At 38.8% G+C, this 22,712-nt stretch overlaps 1 protein-coding gene and 1 long non-coding RNA gene across 5 annotated transcripts in view; one reads left to right on the forward strand and one right to left on the reverse strand.

Annotated features, from left to right (window-relative positions):
- Window positions 1-19,625, reverse strand: part of HBS1L (HBS1 like translational GTPase) — an 87,562-nt gene extending 67,937 nt beyond the window's left edge. Inside the window, exons 1-5 of one of the 4 annotated variants that reach the window (XM_025925135.2) lie at window positions 19,393-19,625; window positions 14,612-14,677; window positions 5,709-5,837; window positions 5,016-5,210; window positions 1,601-3,788 (exon numbers count right to left, since the gene is read on the reverse strand). In XM_025925135.2, the coding sequence (XP_025780920.1) occupies window positions 2,317-3,788; window positions 5,016-5,210; window positions 5,709-5,837; window positions 14,612-14,677; window positions 19,393-19,435 (1,905 nt within the window). In that variant the 5' untranslated portion in view covers window positions 19,436-19,625 and the 3' untranslated portion in view covers window positions 1,601-2,316. The other 3 variants (XM_086707923.1, XM_086707924.1, XM_086707925.1) reach the window with 3 other exon arrangements.
- Window positions 19,626-19,726: 101 nt separating this feature from the next.
- On the forward strand, window positions 19,727-22,208 carry LOC147581230 (uncharacterized). The gene is made up of 2 exons (XR_015250876.1): window positions 19,727-19,890; window positions 21,068-22,208. It is a non-coding gene; the product is annotated as an uncharacterized LOC147581230 (long non-coding RNA).
- The last annotated feature ends 504 nt before the right edge of the window (window positions 22,209-22,712 follow it).

Raw genomic sequence — 22,712 nt, forward strand, 5'->3', positions numbered from 1 at the left:
AGCAGTCAAAAACGGGCAGTTGGTGCAGAGTACGCATTTAGTGCGAGCAAATCATCGTCACTGAGGTGTATCCATAAACAGGCACTGGTCGCTTTATCAAGGGCCAAAGGCCAAGGGTGGAAAGGGCAAAGGGTCTTCTCGGCTCCGCTCTGAATCTCAGAGACTGACAATTCCTTACTCAACAAAGCCAAGTACATGTCATGTACTTGCCTGATGGACCAGGAGCCATGACAATGGCAGGGAGACCTATTTAAAAATTGTTGCCTTTCCTATCATCCTGCAATATAGGATTTTCCCTAAAGAAATAATCTTATAAATGGTAGTCACAATCCTAATGAGCCAACAAAGGGAAATCTAGTTCACTACAAAATCTACTTTTAATGGCTTAAAAGTATTACATTTCCACTTGAAAATCTGTTATAAAAGATGGTAAAATAATAGTACCACTGTTCAACTTTAATATGAGTTACATAAATATCTGTGGATTCACGTGCAAAGTGGGTACACTTGCATTAACACTTAATCTATCAGGAATTTTGTCAGTTCCAAACTCATAGAATACAATTCACTTCTAAGTTGGAGAGGGCCCATATATAAATCTAGTTGATGAGTCATACACTAATTTTGCAAAAGTACTAAAATGTTTCATCAAGGTATAAGACTAGGAAAACAAAATCAGCAGTTGGGGTAATTTAAACTTTAAAACTGACCATAAAATATAACCTAATTTATATCATCTCGTAAGCATCAGTATGATATACACTGAAATACACAGTTAAAAACAAAACCTGAAGGCATCACAAAAAAAAGTGTTTGGTCAAGAATAAGGAAAACATAATTCTAGCTTAAGATTTCCCACCAAAACAGTGGATATAAAAACATCATACACAGCTAAAAATATTGGAATGTCATTCTGAAAATAAACTGAAACAAGAAATACAAAAAAGAAAAATTATAAAAAGCACTCTGAAGTAGCTGCCAGAGAAAGTAGGTCTTTACTAGGAAAAGGCCAGCTATTTTATTTTCATTAAGAACTAACATTTTAGATCCTATTTTTTTTTGCAAGAAATACTAATGATACAGTATCAGCATCCTCTTATGCAAGACTATAATTCCTAATTAGCAATTTTCCTTGGTATTTCTGATTACGAGAAACTATAAAATACAAATTCACATTGGTCAGGTGCTATCCTTAGCATCAGTAATTCTTTCCATTCTATTGAGTTCTTCCCCCAAGGCAATAGTTCTCAAGTAAAAGTAACACATCACAATCACCTGGGGACTTGTTTAAAAATACACAGTCCCAAAATGTCATCCCTCTGAGACTAACTGACCATGTCTGGATTGAAGCCACGGCATCTGTTCTGAAAAAAATTCCCCTAGCGATTCTGATTGCTAGTTGAGGACCACTGCTTTCAGGGATGAATTACATACTGGTTCTACTGCCTAGAAGAGCTCGGATTTGGTCTGACACTGCTGAAACTTGGTCATGGTAGCACATACACTGTCAGTATCAGAGGAAAACACATTTTATTACTTACATAAGAAAAAGCTAAAGAGATCTGATAAAATTATCTATTCAAACAGCATGCAACCATACTTGAAAACACTTTCTATATATTTATTTCAAAGTGTGCATTTAGGACAAATGGTTTCGAAAATGTATAAAAATAATTTATGTATTAATCCAACTTCAATATGTACATGGTCCCTTAAAGGATTTTCATTTTATTATCATCAAAAATGTACTTCAACAACCTCCACAGTATTCTTAAAAGTCAGGAATTTTAAAATTTTCTAATAGAAAAATTTTATCCACCTACAGAAAAATAATGAATGGGAATGATATCACTAATATTTTAAAATATAATTATGTCTCACCTATGCTATGCCACATATCAGAAGAAAAATCTTTATCTCTAAACTAGAATAATCCCAAGTGGCATTTTCATTTAAGAATGAAGCACAAAAATGTTTTACAAAAGAAAAGGTCTCATTGTAAAAACTTATAAAGTTGAGTGCTTCAAACAAAAATATCTGAGGTTTGATTTCACAATATCAAGTTTCCATATGCATTTTGTAAACATATATACCCACTTTAGGCTATCAACTTAAATAAAGCCCGTTATCACTAAAAGAAAATATAGTAAAAAAAAGTTTTTTTCAGTGCAAAAATACATTATCAACTAAAGTTATCAACTGACTTAAGACAATTTTAATATAAAACCACAACTCTCATCCCATAATATACAGTAATCCTATAAAGATTTTAAATTAAAACAAAAACTCTACAACAGTTATAAAGTTCTCCTGTTACTATTCTCTAGTGAAAGCTTTCTTCTGATTAGCTTTTACAATGTCATCAGGAGATGCTGATTTGAAGTCAAATGGTGTTATTGCTATAAGAGGACTTATTTCTTTGTCCTTTATGTCTTGAACTTGTCTACTATAAAGAAAAGTCTTATAGAGGTCAAGGGTGCGTCGCTTGCAGCTTTTCAATGGGTAACGAAGACACAGTGTAGAAGCAAAAGCTGAAGGTCTAGCAGCAAGAGCCTTGGTCCAAGAGAGAGAAAAAGGTGGGTTCCTAGTCAAAGAGCCTTTATTGGTTCTCTTATTATCCTTAGCAGAATTGAAATTTTTCCCTAACTTCGAATTTAAAACTTTAGTTCCTGATGTTGGAGCAACTGATTGGTCTACTACATGTTTTGGAACAAAATCAGGGGTTTTTATAAGGACACTAAGATCAATATTTGAATCTATTCCAGGTGAACTCATTTCAGATACACTGAGCTTAAAGGAATCCTTCTTAAACTGAGAGTTGTCTACATCAATTGTTTCTGCAATCAAATCAGAAAGTGACAAATTCTCAAGGTCTCTTGTAGGAGAAGCTTTACAAAATGCCAAAGACGACAGAGATCCTGTTAACTCTGATATTCCAGTCGAAGATGGATACCGATTTGCTAGCCTTGACAAGGGAAAAGATCCCAAACTGAGATCTGTGAAACTGGCAGATGACTGGTTACAAAGATCAGATAAAGTAAAGCACTGGCTTGGATTATTTTCTTTGTGTTCCTGAAACAGTTCAGCTAGGGATGGACTTTCACACCCGGCAAACTGCGGACTGTCATCTTTTAAAATGTAATTCTTGGCACTCTGTTCAACTGAAGAAACACTTCCAACTTCAGTCATTTTACTAGTATTTAAATTATCATGAGCTATATTTTCCAATGAGCTAGTTAAGAGCAAAGGACTATTTAAATTTCCTAAGTTGTTTTGTACTGGAATGTTATGGGTAGCAGGAAGTGAATTATTCTGAATACATAAAGAGTTACTAGGCGTTGTGCTCTTTATCATTAAGGATTTTAAATCTGGTATTTCTTTGAATGCAGAATCATCTTTGGAAACACATTCCGATTCATGAGGTCTAAACAGATCAGCACCTAGATTCTTTGAAAACAGACTTTCCAGACCATCCGTGGATGATAATCTGACTGACGGCTGACTTTTACAAGAATCTCTTGGCGCATCATCAATGAGGTCAGCTAGCGAAAGCTCTTTTGTTAACTTACATGATTCTAGTTTCTTTTCACTTTTAGGTCTGTCAGGTTTCTTTTTTTTATGGAGTAAATAGTGACTTGGTACAACTGAGGAATTATGATATAATCCATATTTTGCTAGTGGGCCAGAAAAATCAGAGGGTTTGCTACTACAATCCAAATGGTTTGCGGATTGAGGACAAGAGCTTTGAACATTATCAGCTGAAACTTGAGAGGAAGATAATAAGACTCCTTACCTTACAAAAGCCATTAATTTTCAGATGAATAGGTTGACATATGCAGAAGACAGTCACAGCAACCAAAAGGAAACATGAAATGAGGCATTTAATTACTAAATGTTTCTTCTGATTACAGCATGAATAAAGCGATCAAATATTTGATCATTATTTAATAAGTGAACACTCTAAAAAAAACAGTAATAAAGGAATTTTACCTTCCTTTAACCATCTACAGTGACCTTCATACTTTGTTCACTAATATATACAAATGTAAATATCAAGTTAGTCAATATTCTACTTTTCACAAATTTTATAATGTGAGGTTTTAATGTACTTAAATTATCGTCATGGTTATCTCAAATTCAAAACAATTAAAAGACCAATGAAAAGAACTAGGTTTATCTTCTCCTACATTTTTAATGTGTTAAAAACAAGCAAACAAATAACATCCTGTCATCTCTGGGATAAACTATTAATAAAGATGAAATATTAAAGACTCATTTTCATAGTGTCAGTTACAAGTGCCTCCACATCAAAAATTTTTTTTAATTTAAATAGATAATAAAACCCATCCTTGTTTCATAGTAACAGATTGCATACGACTTTGATGTGGTAAAAAAATCTAGTCCTCAGGTTACAGGAAATACCAGCCCAGTTAATAAATCACCATGGTCATACTGACAGATACCATACCAATTATTACAGAGGTACCTCAGTTCCCTTCTTATGCCAATTAAATTTCCAAGCTTAACCCCATATTCTATAAATTTAAAATTAAAGATCTGGCTTTGAAATGAAACAGTAGTATGATACTTATGATATTTCAATAAAACTAACATATTTATAAATACTATAAAAATAAAGGGATTTCTGTAATTAATCGTCTGGCTATTAATTTCCACCTCCTGACCCATTAGAGTTAGAAAAACAACAATAATTAAAAAGCTCTCTAAGCTACTGACAAGAAGCAACAAGTGGCTTGTTTTTGTCTGATTTTATTTCCCCTATATCCTGCTAGTTACAAAACAAAGGGAAATTATGAAAAAACAAGCTGTAACAGAGGGAAGAAAACAAAGCACTCAGCTTAAAAATTCACAAAGTGGAAAATCAATTGATGAAAATCAGGATTACTGTAACATGCAAAATGTTCCGCCCATATTTCTTAACAGCCTGAGCAAATCAGTGCCTCTTTTAAAACATTAGCTGTAAAACCACTAAAGGAGAACAAGGAAAAGCATACCTTTTGCAGTCTTCCCTGTGGATGCTGCTCCCTCACTCTTGACCTTCAAATTCTGCATTTTATCTTGCTCCAGAACCAGTGACAAGGCCTTCTGCACATCAAACTTGTTCTTCAGAACTGCTTCGACCAATATGTCATCTGGCACGGCATCTCCAAGTGCCTCTCTCATGTGATCAAGGCATGAATAAAGACGAGCTAGAACAGAAAATAATTAAAAGGCTGTACTTAAATGGTGCCATGGAAGAACACTCAATCTTGAAAACTAAAAAAAGGAATTTGAAACTATATTAGGATGTACAACTCTCCTCTTTCCTTGGCAAAAATTATTTATAATGATTATATTTTTATCCACAATATATCTCTTTCCCTATTAGAGCTTATGAAATAATAAATATTGGTACAAGAAAACAAATCACTGAAGTTTCTCTCCTGAAGAGATAAAACAAAGATCTCAGTCAAAAATTCCAGTTAAATAGCCACACAACCAATGTTTCAGCCATACAGTTAAACATACATTCCTCATAAAATATACTTAATAAAATGTAAATTTCCCTTGACGAGACAAGATATATTTGTACCATTCCTTCCCACCATCACTATCATGAACAATCACAATAAAAGTGAAAAATTCTGGTATACCGATTACCAATCATTTTCAAACACGAAGCACGGATAAACTACTTTTTACTATACCTTGATCAATTCCACTTAGCTGATGGTTCAAAAAAGAATTGGAGGACTCTTTCAGATCTTCGTAATCATATTCTTCTACAGGCTCAACAAGTGAAGGTTTGTCACGTCGCGAGTAAATAAACTGAGCAGCTAGAACAGAAAATGATGGAAGAATGCTGTAGCACAGCCACTTTCCAATAGGTCTTTTTTTTTTAAAGTGAAAATAAAAACAAAAGATGCTGACCAACCACCTACAGCCATTTACCCACATTCTGTAGTAATAGCTAAAAACAAAACAGGGACAAAACACACCATACTCCAAATCCTGCTCAGACGTCCTTACTAACTACTCACTGGCCTCTACAATCATCCTCCTTTTTATCTCCAAAACCTTCACCGAGCTGACTCGCCACAGTTTTCAAACACTACCTTTCCTAACACCTCATCCCTGCCTACCACCCCATCTTCCCTGCCATATTCTCTTCTTTGGAACAAATATTTCAAACCACATACCAAACTTGCTTATTTGTACAATTAAGAAAATACTAAAGGGGTGCCTGGGTGGCTCAGTCAGTTAAGCATCCAACTTCAGCCAGGTCATGATCTCACAGCTCGTGGGTTCAAGTCCCGCGTCAGGCTCTGTGCTGATGGCTCAGAACCTGGAGCCTGCTTTGGATTCTGTGTCTCCCTCTCTCTCTGCCCCTCCCCACTCATGCTCTGTCTCTCTCTCTCTCTCTCAACGTTTATTTATTTTTGGGACAGAGAGAGACAGAGCATGAACAGGGGAGGGGCAGAGAGAGAGGGAGACACAGAATCAGAAACAGGCTCCAGGCTCTGAGCCATCAGCCCAGAGCCTGACGCGGGGCTCGAACTCACGGACCGTGAGATCGTGACCTGGCTGAAGTCGGACGCTTAACCGACTGCGCCACCCAGGCGCCCCACTCTCTCTCTCTCAAAAATAAACATTAAAAAAATTTTTTTAATAAAAATTAAAAAAAAAGAAAATACTAAAAACTTAATTTTCACTTTCTGAGAATTGCTAATTTTGTCTGAACCCAACAGCTGATCAAAATCATAGACCTTAATTTTTGAAAACCTCCTTTCAATCACGCATTGTCTACACTGCATAATAGCATCACATACCTAACTCTGACTTTCAGATATCAGCCTGTGCCATTCTATAGCACTCAGTGTCATCCCTCAATGTGTAACTGGTATTGTATATTTCATTAAAAGGAGGAAAGCCAAAGTATGAAAGTGTCAATATATGTCTGCGTATCATCAACCAAATATAAGTGAGCAAAAAAGAAAAATCATCATGAATGCCCCCAGGGCTGACTCTTCCACCTCAGCTGGATGCCCACTGACCTCAATTCCTGCAGCTTGTGTTCAATTGTGAAGAAATATAATTAAAGAATAAGTTAAGAAAGATAGAAAGTTACAAAGACAGAGGGTAGAAATACAGCATTCTACACGCAAAGTGTTCCTAGGGATTTTATAGTATTTAGCTTTCTGGAAGAGCACATAACACTTAAGTCTACTGCTTAGTGTTCCCACATTGAACCTTTGTGCATGTTTTCAGGAAGGCATGACCTATGAAAGAAAGAGAAACTAACCATAAAGTCTATAACCAATGCATATAAATAATGCACATACAAACACTAGATAATGCTATGGCTTATGTGTAATACCCCTACTCAGAGGGCTGTGGCATAAGTGCTATCTATTCATAGACTATATAAACCATGGCCTTAGAGGTTAGTAGTAAAAGCAAAGAAAAAAACGTAACGATGCATTTTAAGAGCCAAATGAGTAGTACAGATGAGTGCTACAGAGGCACAGTCATCGAAGACTGGCGCGATTATACAAAATGAGGTAAGAACATCAGAAAAACTGAGGAGCAGGTGGAAGACACCTGGGACAAAGAGAACAAGTAAGAGAGAGAGTGCGGCTATTCTGCCATACTGCGTGTTTCCTTAACACAACCTACTCACACCAAATGGTAAACAGGAGAACGATGAGGGTAAAACATTCAAGTTGCTTTGGTTATGAGATTTTGCCCCCACTTCGATGTTTTGCATCATCACCTAAAAGCAGCAGGTACAAAGTAACGTCTGCCACAGCTTACACCGTAACTGTGACCGTACCATAAAGCCAGAGCGCGCCACATTCTTCCTCTAGGCTCAGTTTGGAGGACCTGTGACTTGTTTTGTGCATGCCTACTGCTTCTTGACTCTCCGAGATCTGTGAGCATTTTGCCTTTGCAACATGACTTGTTAGTTTAATTATTTCTCACATTTCTGTTAAGCTTTTACCTTTCTTAAAAATTTAAAGTTTTATAGTTACTGGAATATTTCTTTATTAGGAAGTTAAGGTATCTTTTCAAATGTGCAAGCATTTTCATTACTGTTTTTGCAGTACTTTACAGGCTCAGTGATCTGTCACGATCCTATTTTTTCCCAGTTCTGTTATTTTTTGTATGCAATTCTGAAGACCCTAAGGTCTTCATGGTTCCTGGATTCGAGCCCCATGTTGGGCTCTGTGCTGACAGCTCAGAACCTGGAGCCTGTTTCAGATTCTGTGTCTCCCTCTCTCTCTAACCCTCCCCTACTTATGCTCTGTGTGTGTGTGTCTCTCTCTCTCTCTCTCAAAAATAAACATTAAAAAAACCTTTTTATTTAACAATACACATATTATGTTGCATATATACCCCTATTTATCTCCCTCTAGTACAAGGAGAATAGAGCACTGCTATTATAATGAAATGGGGTGGGATGCCTGAGTGGCTCAGCTGGTTAAGCATCCAACTCTTGGTTTTGGCTCAGGTCATGATCTCACAGTCCATGAGTTCAAGCCCCACATCAGGCTCTGCACTGACAGCATGGAGACTGTTGGGGATCCTCTGTCTTCCTCTCTGCCCCTCCCTGACTCTCTCAAAAATAAACATTAAAGTAATTAATTAATTAGTTAATAATAACTGGGGTACTAAAAAATGTAAACTGGACCACTTTGTGCCTGGTAATTTAGAAATTATTTTCCTAGCTGTAATAAACTACTCAGTTTAGCCTAAAAGTAACAAAAAAAAAAAAAAAAAAAATACTTTCCCTAACTTCTTCTCTTATCTTTCAACTGTGAGGAAAACCCTAAGGAAAATCAAAACTTAAGTAAGGAAAAAAATCAGATAATTCCCTCAACAATTTTCACTCAGGAAATAATTGACAGGGAAAAGGAAGTTGTCAATATCCAGGCTGCTACTCAACCTCAGAGGAACTATTTTTTTTCTGGGGGGGGGGGGGGGGAACGGATGGATTCTTATCCCCAATCTACACACAAATCCAACTCAGAAACCTACACTGTGGCTACTGTTTTAGAAATGCTGTTGGCTGGATTTGCTGGGAATTGGGGCGGGAAAGAAGGTAGAAAAAGTCCCCAGGGAAAATAGCTACTAGTGGGGAAAAAACAGTCCAAATCTCTGAAGTTGAAGTGAGAACCCAAAAGGCAAGAAATACAATAAAAAGAGAAAGAAAGAGGAGAGAAAAGGATAAATACAAAATACTATTCTTTTCTAAATTTAAATCACAAACTTTGATGGAAATGCTTTCTGAAAAATTGGAACACCCATAATTACTTTTAAAACTTAAGGCATTTAAACATATATGAAATTTCAAAGAATTCAAAACCTGACTCCTAAACTGCCTCAAATTGTTCCCTAAACACCTTAAATTGAATATCATGTAAGAAGCACTCATTAATGATACAACTGCCTGAGCTTCCTCCTCTGGAGGTTCTGATTCTGTGATGCTGGAAACGGGACCGGAATCTGTATTTTTTTATGTGTTATGTATTTTTGAGAAAGGGAGAGACGAAGTACGAGTGGGCAAAGGGCAGAGAGAGAGAGAGAGAGAGAGAGAGAGAGAGAGAGACAGAATCAGAAGCAGGCTCCAGGCTCCAAGCTGTCAGCACAGAGCCAAAGCAGGGCCTGAACTTGTGAATCGCATGATCATGACCTGAGCCCAAGTCTGACGCTTAACCAACTGAGCCACCCAGGCACCCCCAGGGAATCTGTATTTTTATACTATTCCCAGATGACTGATATCAGGGAAAGTTAGGAAAAACTGGCCTACAAATCCCCCTGTAGTCCACTTTGTATATGGTCATCAGTTCCTTTCCAAAAATATTACCCCTTATTCAAAAACCTCCAATAAGCTGACATGACACACCAAAAATTAAAAACTGCCTTCCAGAATTTGCCTATTTCCGTTCCCAGCCCTCTTTCCTGCTGCAAATGAGTGTTCTCAAATAAGCCTCACATAGAGGCCACTGCTCAAGCACTACTGTTTCCTCTGTCTAAGATGCCATTCTTCCTCCCAAATGTCCCAGTCCTTCCAGAAGCCTTCCCACACCCTTCAAGCAGGACTAATGTTCCACCCACCATACCACTTTGGCACATTTGAAGAGGACATTTAACATACTTCCTTATACCAAATTAATTCATAAATTTATTAGAATTGGGTTTTTCTTACACGTTAATTGATGCTTAATAAAGATTCTGAGTTGGAATGGAATGAATACTACTGTTTAAGCAATCATTTGGAGGCCTTTTGACCGAGTGGCTCCAATGCCTTGCTAACAAATGGAAAACTAAGCCAGAGTCAACTCCTAAGCCTGAGGATCAAGAAGAACAACCAATCAGGGGTACCTCAATGGCTCAGTTGATTAAGCTTCAGACTTAGTTTCAGGTCATGATATCACGACTCAACCTGTGGGTTCAAACCCCAAGTCAGGCTCTGTGCTGACAGCTCAGAGCCCGGAGCCTGCTTCGGATTCTGTGTCTCCATCTCTCTCTGCCCTGCCCCCGCTTGCATTGTCTGTCTGTCTGTCTGTCAAAAATAAATAAACGTTAAAAAAAATTTTTAAAAAGAACCACCAATCACAAAAATCCAACTAGGCTTTCTCAAATAATGCAACCTTTAAGCTATAGTCAATCAAATAATTTCCTTGCTTTGTTTCCTATCTTCTCTATAAAATCCCTGCCCCTTAGTCCAATCTGGTGGGGGGACCATAACCACTTCCAGTTTGGAGCTGCCTGATTCAAACTGGTGTTTGTTCAAATAAATTCTTACTAATTGCAATATGCCTCAGTTTATCCTTTAACACTTCCAATTACAGTAGGCAAAACAAAACCCACAACTGTTCAAATAAAGTTGTATATGTAGGCTCTTTTCGCCATCCTCAATTCCTTGGCTATGTTCAACACGCAATATCAAAGTCAATCTTTCCAAAGGAAAAAAAGCTGTAACATTTAGAAATTCCCTTTCCATCAGGACAACGGTGCCTACCTAGAGTTCAAAAACGTACATGTGCTGATGAATTTTAGAAAAATTCCTATTAATTGATAAAAATCACTCAATTATCAGAATTCATAAGACCATGAATATGATCAGCTCTTCAATGACACTGGTTGCTTCTTTAAGAACAGAGCATCCTTCTAATACTATTCATTTTTCATTGAAAATCACTTGGAAAATATATCACTAAAAAAGAAAAATAAGTTTCTGATCTAACATCACTATTGCATACATGTTTTGAAAAACTAAAAGACCCCAAACCACATGCATTTATTAAAAACACAGTTTGTCACAGAAAAAACTCAAAACCATTTCACTGTACCTCCCACTTCAATAAAGTCACTGACTTCTTGGTGTATAGTACAGAAGTAACTCAAGGAGTAAAACTATCCTGAAAATGAACCACACACAAGACACACCGTCAAGACCTATGAGAGACAAAGGGATAAACTCTGACCTCAAGAAAGCGAGGCCATGAACACACACAAAAAAAACACCCTCTGAATGCCTGACGTGGTATGCCATCAGTTCCTTACATGAGATCAAGAATACGTTATCCAGATAAGCCTAGATAAATGAATGTGTTAACCTGCAAGATTAAGATGTCTTTCAGCAGTCCCTCTCTCTATAAAGGTTTCCACACTGTGCAAGCCAGATTCAACCAACTTCCAGATCCTGTAGCCCTTAATTCCTGTAAGGTATCTCTTGAATCTATCTCCAAATCGAATGCTACCACCCTTGTCCTAAACTTTGATTCTCAAAGCAAACATCAACAGACTATGGAGAGCTTATTAAATAAAAGAGCAGCTGTGCCCCCCTCTGAACAGGGCCAAGAATTACTTTTCTAATAAATTCCCCAGTGATGCTGATGGTACCTGGACCACACTTTGAGAACACTGTCCTCAAATATCCTCATCTCCTCTAGATTAATAAACCCATCTCCAAACTAATCTATGTACATCCCCTAATGTACTACCTTCAATCCAGTCTCTACTATGTAAGAGCTTTTTTAAAAAACTCCCATCTGGGGGCACCTGGGTGGTTCAGTTGGTTGAGTGTCTGACTCTTGATTTCAGCTTAGATCACGATCTTAGGGTCCCAGGACCAAGCCCCTGCTTAAGATTCTCTCTCTCTCTCTCTCTCTCCCTCTGCCCCTCTCCCCTGCTCAGGTGTGCATTCTCGCTCTTGCTCTCTCTCTCTCTAATAAAATAAAATACTCCAATCTAATTATCACACTCACATCATCTTCTCAGTTTCATGAACATGCCATGCTCTCCACTGCACTTAAAATATGAGTGATAAAGTTAATGCTACCAGATATCACTTTATCACCTAGTCAACTGTGACAGTATATCGTAGGAACCCCAAAGGGTTAACCCGTGAAGTTTTTTTAACACTGCAAATGGCAAGTGTCTCAGAGGTACCTTGAAAAAAATGAAATTTCTTTTATCCTTCATCCCTACAAAATGTGGTCTTGAATCCCAGCAAAGGAGCTCTAAAGGCATGATGATTAAGCCATCTCTGAGCTTGTAACCCAGTCTTCTTTACTCTGCTTTGTGATGCTGGGGTTGCAGTCTCTAGGAAGTTCATTTCTTTGACAGCTGGCTCCCTTTTAGGATCAGCCAATGGGGAGATGCTAGAGGGAGACTGGAAGGTCAGAAGAGGAAGACACGTGCTCCTTTCCTTTCTGCTTCTTGTCCATCCCCCATCTGCCCAGCAACACTGCACGCTGCAGTAACAGCAGTTAGTACCAGTTAGCAGTTTTCCCAAAACTCCCAGAACCAGCTTCAATGTGCCCCTGCCCACATCCCTCAGACACCCTGACCAGCCTGCTGACTAGAACTCCCTGTTGAAAAGGCTGAATCCCAGGTTCACAAGGTCCTTTTGCAGGCACCGGTACCAGCCATGCACTGTCCCCCTCCTCAGAGGTCTGAGTCTCCGTTCCACAGCCCCTCCTCTGAACTTCAGAAGCAAAGCAGCACCGTCCTGTCACAGGTCTAAGTTCCAGCTAGAAGCACCTCCAGGAGCTTCTAAAAGGTTGGGTCTGACCTCGCCCACGTGCTCCTCCAGGAACTCAGAACTGTAAATGTTTCCTGAAGTTACCACCTCCCTGACACTTTGCTCGCCCTTTTTGCATTTTTTTGTTCTCTAAAACCTAGCTAACAATTTTTTTGTATTAAATTCTCTCTGGCAGGGGTGCCTGGGTGGCTCAGTCAGTTAAGTGTCTGCCTTCAGCTCAGGTCATGATCTCGAAGTCCATGGGTTCCAGCCCCACGTCGGGCTCTGTGCTGACAGCTCAGAGCCTGGAGCCTGCTTTGCATTCTGTGTCTCCCTCTCTCTCTCTCCCCTCCCCTTGCCTGTGCTCTCTCTCTCTCTCAAAAATAAACAAACATTATAAATAAATAAATAAATAAATACTCTCTGGCAAAATGACTGGTACAATTTCTATCTCCTAACAGGATCCTAAATGGTAAGTGTGTAACACTAGAGGAAGATTGGAAAGGCCCTGATAGTAGTAAGGCTAAATGAGGAAAGCAGAAATCAAGAGCTAGATGCATTTCAGAGCAATAAGGAGAGGTGCTAAGACAAGTTGTGGAGTATCTCTGCTTTATAGGGAAGAGGGATTCTAAAAAGTCAGAAGGGACATATTTGGTCATCAGAGACTGAAAGTGAGATTAAAGCAGGTACAGGTCTACAGGGCAGCTTCAGAGACTAAATGGGATTAAAGATAAAGTGGATTTTGATAGAATGTTAATTATATTAAGCCCTTAATATAGAGCCCTTAAACTTGTAGAGAATGAGTGCTGTGAATTATACTTATGTTGTACCTAACTGTATTTAATTTTACCCTTTCACAGCATAGTAAAATTTAGCAGGGCATTTTAACTAACTGTTTATAGAACAGAATGAAATTTGAAGACAAATATATTATTAGGGAAATTATGAGAAAAGGTCTGGTCGAACATTATGTATTTGCTGAAAAGAATATATGAATGTTTCATGTTTTCTTTATACAGTGACAAAGAACTCTTTCAGCAGGTAGGCAGGAGATACAAACTGATGCCCAGTCCTACCAAAAAATGAACTCTACATGACTCTTTGGCTCCATCAGAAGTCTGAACTACATATATTTGGTTTATTTAACAAACTATATAACAGTAAACTGAAGTACTATATGAAACGTAGTCTATATGTAACACCTCAATGTTTCTAATATTCAAGAGATCCCTGAGTATATAAAATTAATTGCTATCTGCTTTCAAAAGTTTTAGGTTTTCATTATTGACTAAATTACCATTTCAGTAAAATTTAGATTAACTGCATATTACAAAGAATTTTGGAAAAAACATACTTTTCAAAGTTTTCTTCAAATTGTTGTTGAAAGCTAAATGATGAAATCAATACTTTAAATTATTTTCTTAGGTAAAGAAATGATTTTATACACCTTTAAAAGTTAACATACAATTATCTTTTAAACATTACATAATATCATAGCCTTATGGAACACTCTAGTCCTAGAATGACAACGATACTTACTTAACATTTTTAAACCCCCAAATAATGGAAATCAAATACCTGTTGATGGCGAAATACAATAATCATCCTCTACAGACTGGCCATAGAGATCATCATCTTCAAAATCTATAATAAAAACACAAAAGATAAATTTATTTACAAGTTCTTTTTGTATTCTTAGTTATTAACAAGGAAGCATCAGAACTTTCTCCAAACTAAACCATCCCTCAAAATTACAGGAACTTGGAATGTCTGCTTTTCCAAAAAATTCTAAAAATTTTATCCACAAAGTAGGTACTTACTGACTTTATGCATAAAGACATACACAGTTCTGGGCGCCTGGGTGGCTCAGTTGGTTGAGCGACCAACTTCAGCTCAGGTCATGATCTCATGGTTTGTGAGTTCGAGCCCCGCGTCGGGCTCTGTGCTGACAGCTCAGAGCCTGGAGCCTGCTTCAGATTCTCTGTCTCCCTCTCTCTCTGCCCCTCCCCTACTCATGCTCTGTCTCTCTGTGTCTCAGAAATAAACATTAAAAAAAAATTTTTTTTAAAGATATACACAGTTCTTCATTTTTTTAAGCTAACTGGGTTTCATTAAAATTTTTCCAAGTTTTCACTTTATGCAATCAAAAAACGATAACACCACAGGCCACAAATTTGAATTGTCTCTCTGGTGTTAAAACCTGAAATAAGCCATCCATTCATTTTTTTTTTTTTTTTCACCAAGTGCTGTCTATGACCTAAGCATTTATTTCCCATACAATCGACTAGCACAGGGTATACAATCAGACCATGAGAACAGATTTTCTTCACGTCAAGCTAATTTCTATAAAAACCATCTTATCCTAAACTCCCTTGTGCTTTGTTCACGCTAATTGGACTTCTTTTCCTAGTCACCAGAATATGCACTTTGCCCAGATTTCCTAAAGCTGCTTCTTTTTCCTAGTTAAGGTTCCAGCTCAAATGTCACCTGTTTCATACATCTTCCCTGACAACTACCTTCCCTGACCATTCCAGGAGAGCAGCAAGCCCCCTACCACTTTTATTCTCTAGCACACTCCTCCAACTGTCTGTCTTCAAAGCACTATACATCTATGTCATTCCATGAGACTATAAGCTCCTTCTGGGCAAGGCTTTGTCTTAGCCAACTACCTAGCACATGTTTGGAACTAAATCAATTCTTGTTTTATTATAAAGTAATGAATCAAACAATTTAAAACTAAAACCTCCAAGAGACATAAATATATTTACATAAAGGTATTTATTCACATGATAGACTATGCCAAGGACTAATAAAGATATCTGAGGGGCAACAGTGAGTGACAGGAACATTCCCAGATCTATAGGAACCTAAACTCTAACAGGAACCAAACACAAAAAACAGGCAATTAAAAAATTATATGACAAGTGTCTGAGACATGAGAAATATAGACTGATTTGGGAACACACACGTGAACAACAAAAACAGAACTGGAAGTGCGGTGGCTAGAGAAAGATCCCCAGGAAAGTAGTATTGAAACTAACTCCAAAGGATAGGTACCTAGTTTCTCAGGGTATTTATGTATCAGGAACAGCATGTTCAAATGCTGAAACCAAATGTTTATGGCAAAGAAAAATTAGACAAATACAACTATTGGATAAAAATATGTACCAGTGAATAAATTATTAGATCACAATCCTAAGGTAGCAACTTATAAATGAGTCATTTACAAAAAAAAAAAAAAATTAGACATTAAAGGCAAGAATCTTTTTTACCAGGTTAGTTTTCCAACTGAAAGTGACCCTAACAGTGCCACAATATAAAGTTTATTTATTTTTGACAGACAGACAGAGAGAGAGAGAGAGAGAGAGAGAGAGAGAGAATGAGTGGGGGAGGGGCAGAGAGAGAGAGACACAGAATCTGAAGCAGGCTCCAGGCTCTGAGCTGTCAGCACAGAGCCCGACATGGGGTGAGGGCTCGAACCCATGGACTTCAAAATCATGACCTGAGCCAAAGTCGGATGCTCAACCGACCAAGCCACCCAGGCGCCCCAACAGTGCCACAATATAAAAGGATGAAGAGAGAGGCACCTGGGTGGCTCAGTCGGTTGAGCCTGCGACTCTTGATTTTTGATTTCACTTCAGGTCAAGAGATCTCACAGTTGTGAGATGGGGGTGGAACCTGCTTAGGATTCATTCATTCTCTCCCTTTCTCTCTCTCCCTTTCTCTCTCTCTCTCTCTCTCTCTCTCTTTCTCCCCCTCCCTCCCCCCTTCCCCCGCCAGCACTCTGTTTCCCAATAAATAAATAAAGATGAAGAGAATTCTGTCCTAGGATTTTTGTAAAGCGGTTCTTTTCCTTGACAAAATTTTGTAATATTTACTGCACATAAAGCATTTTACCAGCTACTGGAGTAAATGTAACAACAGAGTAAACAGAACAATAAAGAATAGACTATGCCCTCCTGGCACTTTTAAATTAGTAGCTAACTGAGGGGTGCCTGGGTGGCTCAGTCAGTTGAGTGTCTGACTTCGGCTCAGGTCATGATCTCACAGGTCGTGGGTTCGGGCCTGGCACCGGGCTCTGTGCTGATAGCTCGGAGCCTGGAGCCTGCTTTGGATTCTGTGTCTCCCTCTCTTTCTCTGCCCTTCCCCCGCTCATGCTCTGTCTCTCTCTGTCTCTCAAAAAATGAATAAACGTTAAAAAAAATTAAAAATTAGTAGCTAATTGAGCATTAGCTAAAGACAGTCATGTAAGGTACTATCCAAACAACAGAGAAGAACAAAGTGAGAGTTAAATTGAGGAACCAATAGGTTTTAAAGCACATACTCTAATAAAGTTATATTACTTTTGAGAATTTTCAAATTATTATTTGAAAATAATACAAAGGAAACATTAGGGAAAAAAAAAGAAGAATAAACTGGACCCTTAAAATGAGTAGAACTTTTATAAGCAGGAAATAGGGAGGAACCTCCCATGCTACAGGAACAGCTTGTTTATGACATCATCAATTGTTCCAAAGAAACAAGACCAAAAAAACCAACCTGACCTGGGATTGCCCAGGTGAAAAGATATTTAGCACTCACTCCCACAGGACCCGCACCTCTCATCCAGGAAGCCTTCCTTCACACAGAAATCCTGCTTTAAACTCCTCCAACCCACTCGGGAATAAGGTGTTCTCACTTAAGTAGTAGCTCCCACAGCATCTTGGGAGTACTTTTTGTAGCATGTCATACTCGAATCATCGGTTCCTTGTGTATTTCCCCCTCTACAGTCCCTCAAACATCTTACTATTTTTCCCCAAAGCTTGGAGCAGTACTCCAAGCACCCAATTAATGAAGAATAGGCACTCAATTAATGTTGGTTGAAGAGATTATGCATACTTATTGAAGAAATGAGTACATTGCAATTAGGCCTATCCATACTTTTCCTGTCATAACTGCAAAACTATCTCTCGGGCCTAAAGTCATCCCTCAGGTAGCAGCGATCCACATGCAATAAATCCACTGCATACACTTAAAACGACCTCCAATCTGAAGTGAACACCAGGAACCTAACATGTGCCAGGCTGGCGAGGCGAATTTCCAAATGCAGTACAGGGTGTTAGCTACCCTTCACTATGGTTAGGGCATACTGATGTTCTAGAATAATCTGTTGACAGTGCCAATAACAACCACTAACATATTAAGCACACTTAGACTATTAGCACTTTAAAAAGCAACAGGGGGGCGCCTGGGTGGCGCAGTCGGTTAAGCGTCCGACTTCAGCCAGGTCACGATCTCACGGTCCGGGAGTTCGAGCCCCGCGTCAGGCTCTGGGCTGATGGCTCAGAGCCTGGAGCCTGTTTCCGCTTCTGTGTCTCCCTCTCTCTCTGCCCCTCCCCCGTTCATGCTCTGTCTCTCTCTATCCCAAAAATAAATAAACGTTGAAAAAAAAAAAATTAAAAAAAAAAAAAAGCAACAGGTCTTAACTCCTTTTTTGCAGTCCTTCATATTTGTTTATAATTTTAGTTTGTATGATGCTTGGTGATGCCTACATCCTACTACAAGGAGATGATGCACTTATCCTAAACTAATTCTAACTCCTTTTAAACTCCTAGAGAATATTCACATGCACATTTTTTATTTCATTTTTAAAAATCAGTAAGTACTTTCTGGAGCCCCCTTGCTTCTAGTGTTGCTTTTTTTCCCATTCCAAAAAACATTTATATTGAGCATTATCAACCAAGAACGGAGTATACACCTCAAGATCATCTGATCCACTTATTAATTAGGCCGTTTTAATATCTTTTTTATCGTCTCCTAAGTTTCCAATTTAACTTGAAACTCATACAACCTAAGTTCAGTTAGCTCAAGCCAGGTTCTACACAAAATGTATGCATGAACAAACACAGAAGATTCACCATGTATATCTAATAGTTACAGCCTAACAATTGAAGGTAAGCATGAAATCAATCCGTCTTTTACAAGCGAGCATCATTTCGTGGGCATTTTTTAAAGTGGGGTCGGAAGAGAACACCTAGAAGGAGGCAACTGTGTACCCGACCTGGGAGGAAACAATGGGAGGGAGAGGTGACGTGCACAAATATCACCGAATCCCAACCTCCGCAAATGTCCTCCCCATAGGACGACGTGCAGCACTCTCCTGCCCTAAAATAAAACCAATCCCAGAGGGCAGAAATCACGACATAAAACAACGCCACTCGCTGGCATTCAGATGAACTGTTATTTTCTCCAACTGAGCCTGCTGTGAATTCCACCCTGGCACCACTAACGAGAAACTCACAGATCAAAGTGTATGCCAACGGGCTGGAATCCCAGCTGGAACGGCGACAATGAAGTCCCGGCAAGACCCTGCCACATACCTTCATCGTAGTTATAGCCTCGAACATTCCGATGCCGGGCCATGGCGGGAGAACGGGCCTTTGCCACAGCCCCTCACAAAACACACGGCTTAGATACTGATAAGGCGCCAACTGCGGCCTGGACAACACACACACGCCATCTTAGCTTCCGGCAGGCCTCTGCGCTGAGCTCCTGCGCACGCGCTACGTCTTAAGCCGCGCACTGCGCGACAGCAACTTCTCAGGGTCACCCGCCTCCCCGGAGCGCATGCGCAGTTATGCTCACGAAAAAAAAAGCTCTTGGGCGTGCCCCGCCCACAGACAGGTTGACTGACAGGGGCTTCAGGGGGCGGTATCCCAGCGCCTACCTTTTGTCGATTTGGAACAAAAATTTGGAGCGCGAGTTCGTGACCTACGCCAGCGTTCCAGGTTATTTCCCAAACTGGTTTCTGCTAATGAAGCCGACTGTGTGCCCAATAAGAGCAGGAAGCTTGTGTAGCTTTCATCTTTGAGGCCCAGGTAGGGACATGATAGACACTCCCAAACTTGTACATGTTTGGTTTAAGAATTAGTTCAAGATTCAGAAGGCAGAAAAAAGGACTGTTTAAATGAATATATATGGTTAAGTTGAGAACCTGGATACAAGAGGTCACCATATTTTCGTGTGTTATTTACTGTTTCACGTATGTGCTCCGTCCTGCATTAATATCTCTAGTAAACAGCTGTCTGCCCTTAGCGATGCAGAGGATTATAATCAGCATCATGAAGAATTCTGTAAGCATTCATTGAACACGTAATCATGTGTAGCATACTAAGAGTATTAAATACAGCTTTTTAGACATAACATTGGCTTTAGGTATCCTCATCTCCAAGAACACAAAGTAAGGCCATGTAAAAAAACTAACATCATACTGAACAAACTACATTTGTTTTAACCCGTGTTTTTGAAATGCTGTTACTTTACATCAAATTCTAGAAATGAGTTGAAAGCTTACTCAACTTTATTATACATAATAAAAAGATAATAATACCAGTGCAATTCGTATTTGTAAGTGGCTCGAAATATAATTTACACATGCATTTGAGTGTGTCTAACTGCCAAGTGTTTGTTCTTAACTATCACTGATGTTTAATGTAGCTCCAAGACGAAATTATACACAAAAATAGTTGCTAATTTTATATGGCTTAAGGGTTTTCTTTATTTTACACTTGTAGATAATTTTTTATGTTGCAGTCTGTTTCTTCTAAAATGGAGATAGTTAATAGTATCTAACTCACAGAGTTGTAAATAATAAAGTATCTTTTTAAGAGTATTTCACACAGATCTCCGTAGGTGCTTTAAAATATTAGGCATTATTAAAATACAAATGGCAGCTTCTAGTCCACTGTAATTGTCAATTACAAGCTTCAGTGTAACTCACTGAGATATGAAATAGATGAGTTATAAATTGCACTACAGAAGCAATGAGGAAGAAAACATTACTTCTGCCTAAGGAATAGTATATAATTTGCCTTTGGTTCATCAATAATGCACTCTTTTAACATTCTAAATACTTGAGAGCCTTGACTACCTCTCAAGTAATAGGGTTTCTTCAATAGCAAAGCCGTCAGTGACTTCCTCAGAAAGAGTTAGGGATTTTATTCTCTGCCCCCAGAACTGTTTTTTTTTTTTTTAATGTGTATTTATTTTTGACAGAGAGAGACAGAGCACGAGCAGGGGAGGAGCAGAGACAGAGGGAGACACAGAATCTGAAGCAGGCTCCAGGCTCAGAGCTGTCAGCAGAGAGCCGGATGTGGGGCTTGAACTCACAAACTGTGAGATCATGACCTGAACCAAAGTTGGACACTTAACCGACTGAGCCACCCACGTGCCCCCTCCCCAAACTCTTTACCTGTGATTCTTGTATTGTGGTTTGATGGAAAGTACCATAATTTTGGAATCAGTTAAACCTGGATTTCAGGGCCAGTTCTGCCACTTTCCATTAACTTCTTTGGGCTTAATTTATTCATCTGTAAAATGGGTATAAAAAGATATGTCTTCTGTTTTGTGAAAAGTAAATGAAGTGATGGATGTAAAAACAGTAGGTGTTCAATAATAAGTTCTGTAAGGGAGGAAAATTTCTCTACCACCCTTGGGTCTCACTTACGCTGGCATAAGACAAATTAATAGGAGAAAAGCATACACATTTTAAATTCTTACACATGCATGGGAGCCTTCACGAGAGAGTGAATATCTTAAGTGACCAGAGCAGGAAGTTTCGATACCTTTTAAACAAAAAAACAATCAACTTGTCAAGAATTTTTAAGAAAAAAGGGTATGGGCTATGGGTAGTAAATTGTGGGGAAGAAACTAGGAAATGTAGGGTAGGGGCAAAGGGATGCAAAACAAGTGGAAGACAAGGGTTATTTCAGTAAATTCGTACAGATCCATTTCAGCATCAATTTCCAGTCTCTGACGATAAGGATTCTTTCTCTTCCTGGTATAGGGAGGGGACAAATGAATAAACAAACAAAAAGCAGAATCAGATGTGTAAATACAGAGAACAAACTGAGAGTTGCCAGAGGGGAAGAAGGGAGGATGGGCAAATGGGTGAAAGGGAGTGGGACACACAGGCTTCCAGTGAGAGAATGAAAAAGTCACCAGAATTAAAGGCACAGACAGTATGGGGACTACAGTCAGTGATACTCTAATAGTGTTGTAGGGTGACAAATGGTAGCTACGCTCTGTTGGGAGCACAACATAATGTATAGAGAAGTTGAGTCGTTGTGTTGTAAACCTGAAATTAATGTAACACTGTGTCAACTATACTCAAATAAAATAATTTTTTTAAAGCCTCTTGGGGCGGCTGGGTGGCTCTGACAGTTAAGTGTCCTACTCTTGATTGCAGCTTAGGTGGATGAGTTCTACTCTGCATCAGGGCTCTGCACTGGCAGCATGGAGCCTGCTTGGGATTCTCTCTCCCTCTTTCTCTGCTCCTCCCCTGCTCATGTTCTCTGCCCCCACCCTGCCCCTCTCTGTCTGTCTCAAAAATAAATACACATTTTAAAAAATTAAGAAGAAAGTTATAAATGAAAATAGCATTAATATATTACTGAAAAGTTTAACACCTTTATTGAAAAATCCTTGACAAAAATAAACTACATATGTTTAAAGTATACAATTTGACATGTTTTGGCATATGTATTTACCAGTGAACCCATTAACCCAAACAAGATAATGAACATACTTAGATTCACAAAAGTTTCCTCAAGTACTTTCTCTCTCCCCTGACCCTCTGCCTCCTCACCCTAGCCCCAGGCAGCAAGTGACCTCCTTTCTATCATGATAGATTAGTTTGTAT

Source organism: Puma concolor, chromosome B2 (assembly GCF_028749965.1).
Source record: "Puma concolor isolate L17-30 chromosome B2, mPumCon1.1.hap2, whole genome shotgun sequence".
Lineage (NCBI taxonomy): Eukaryota > Metazoa > Chordata > Mammalia > Carnivora > Felidae > Puma > Puma concolor.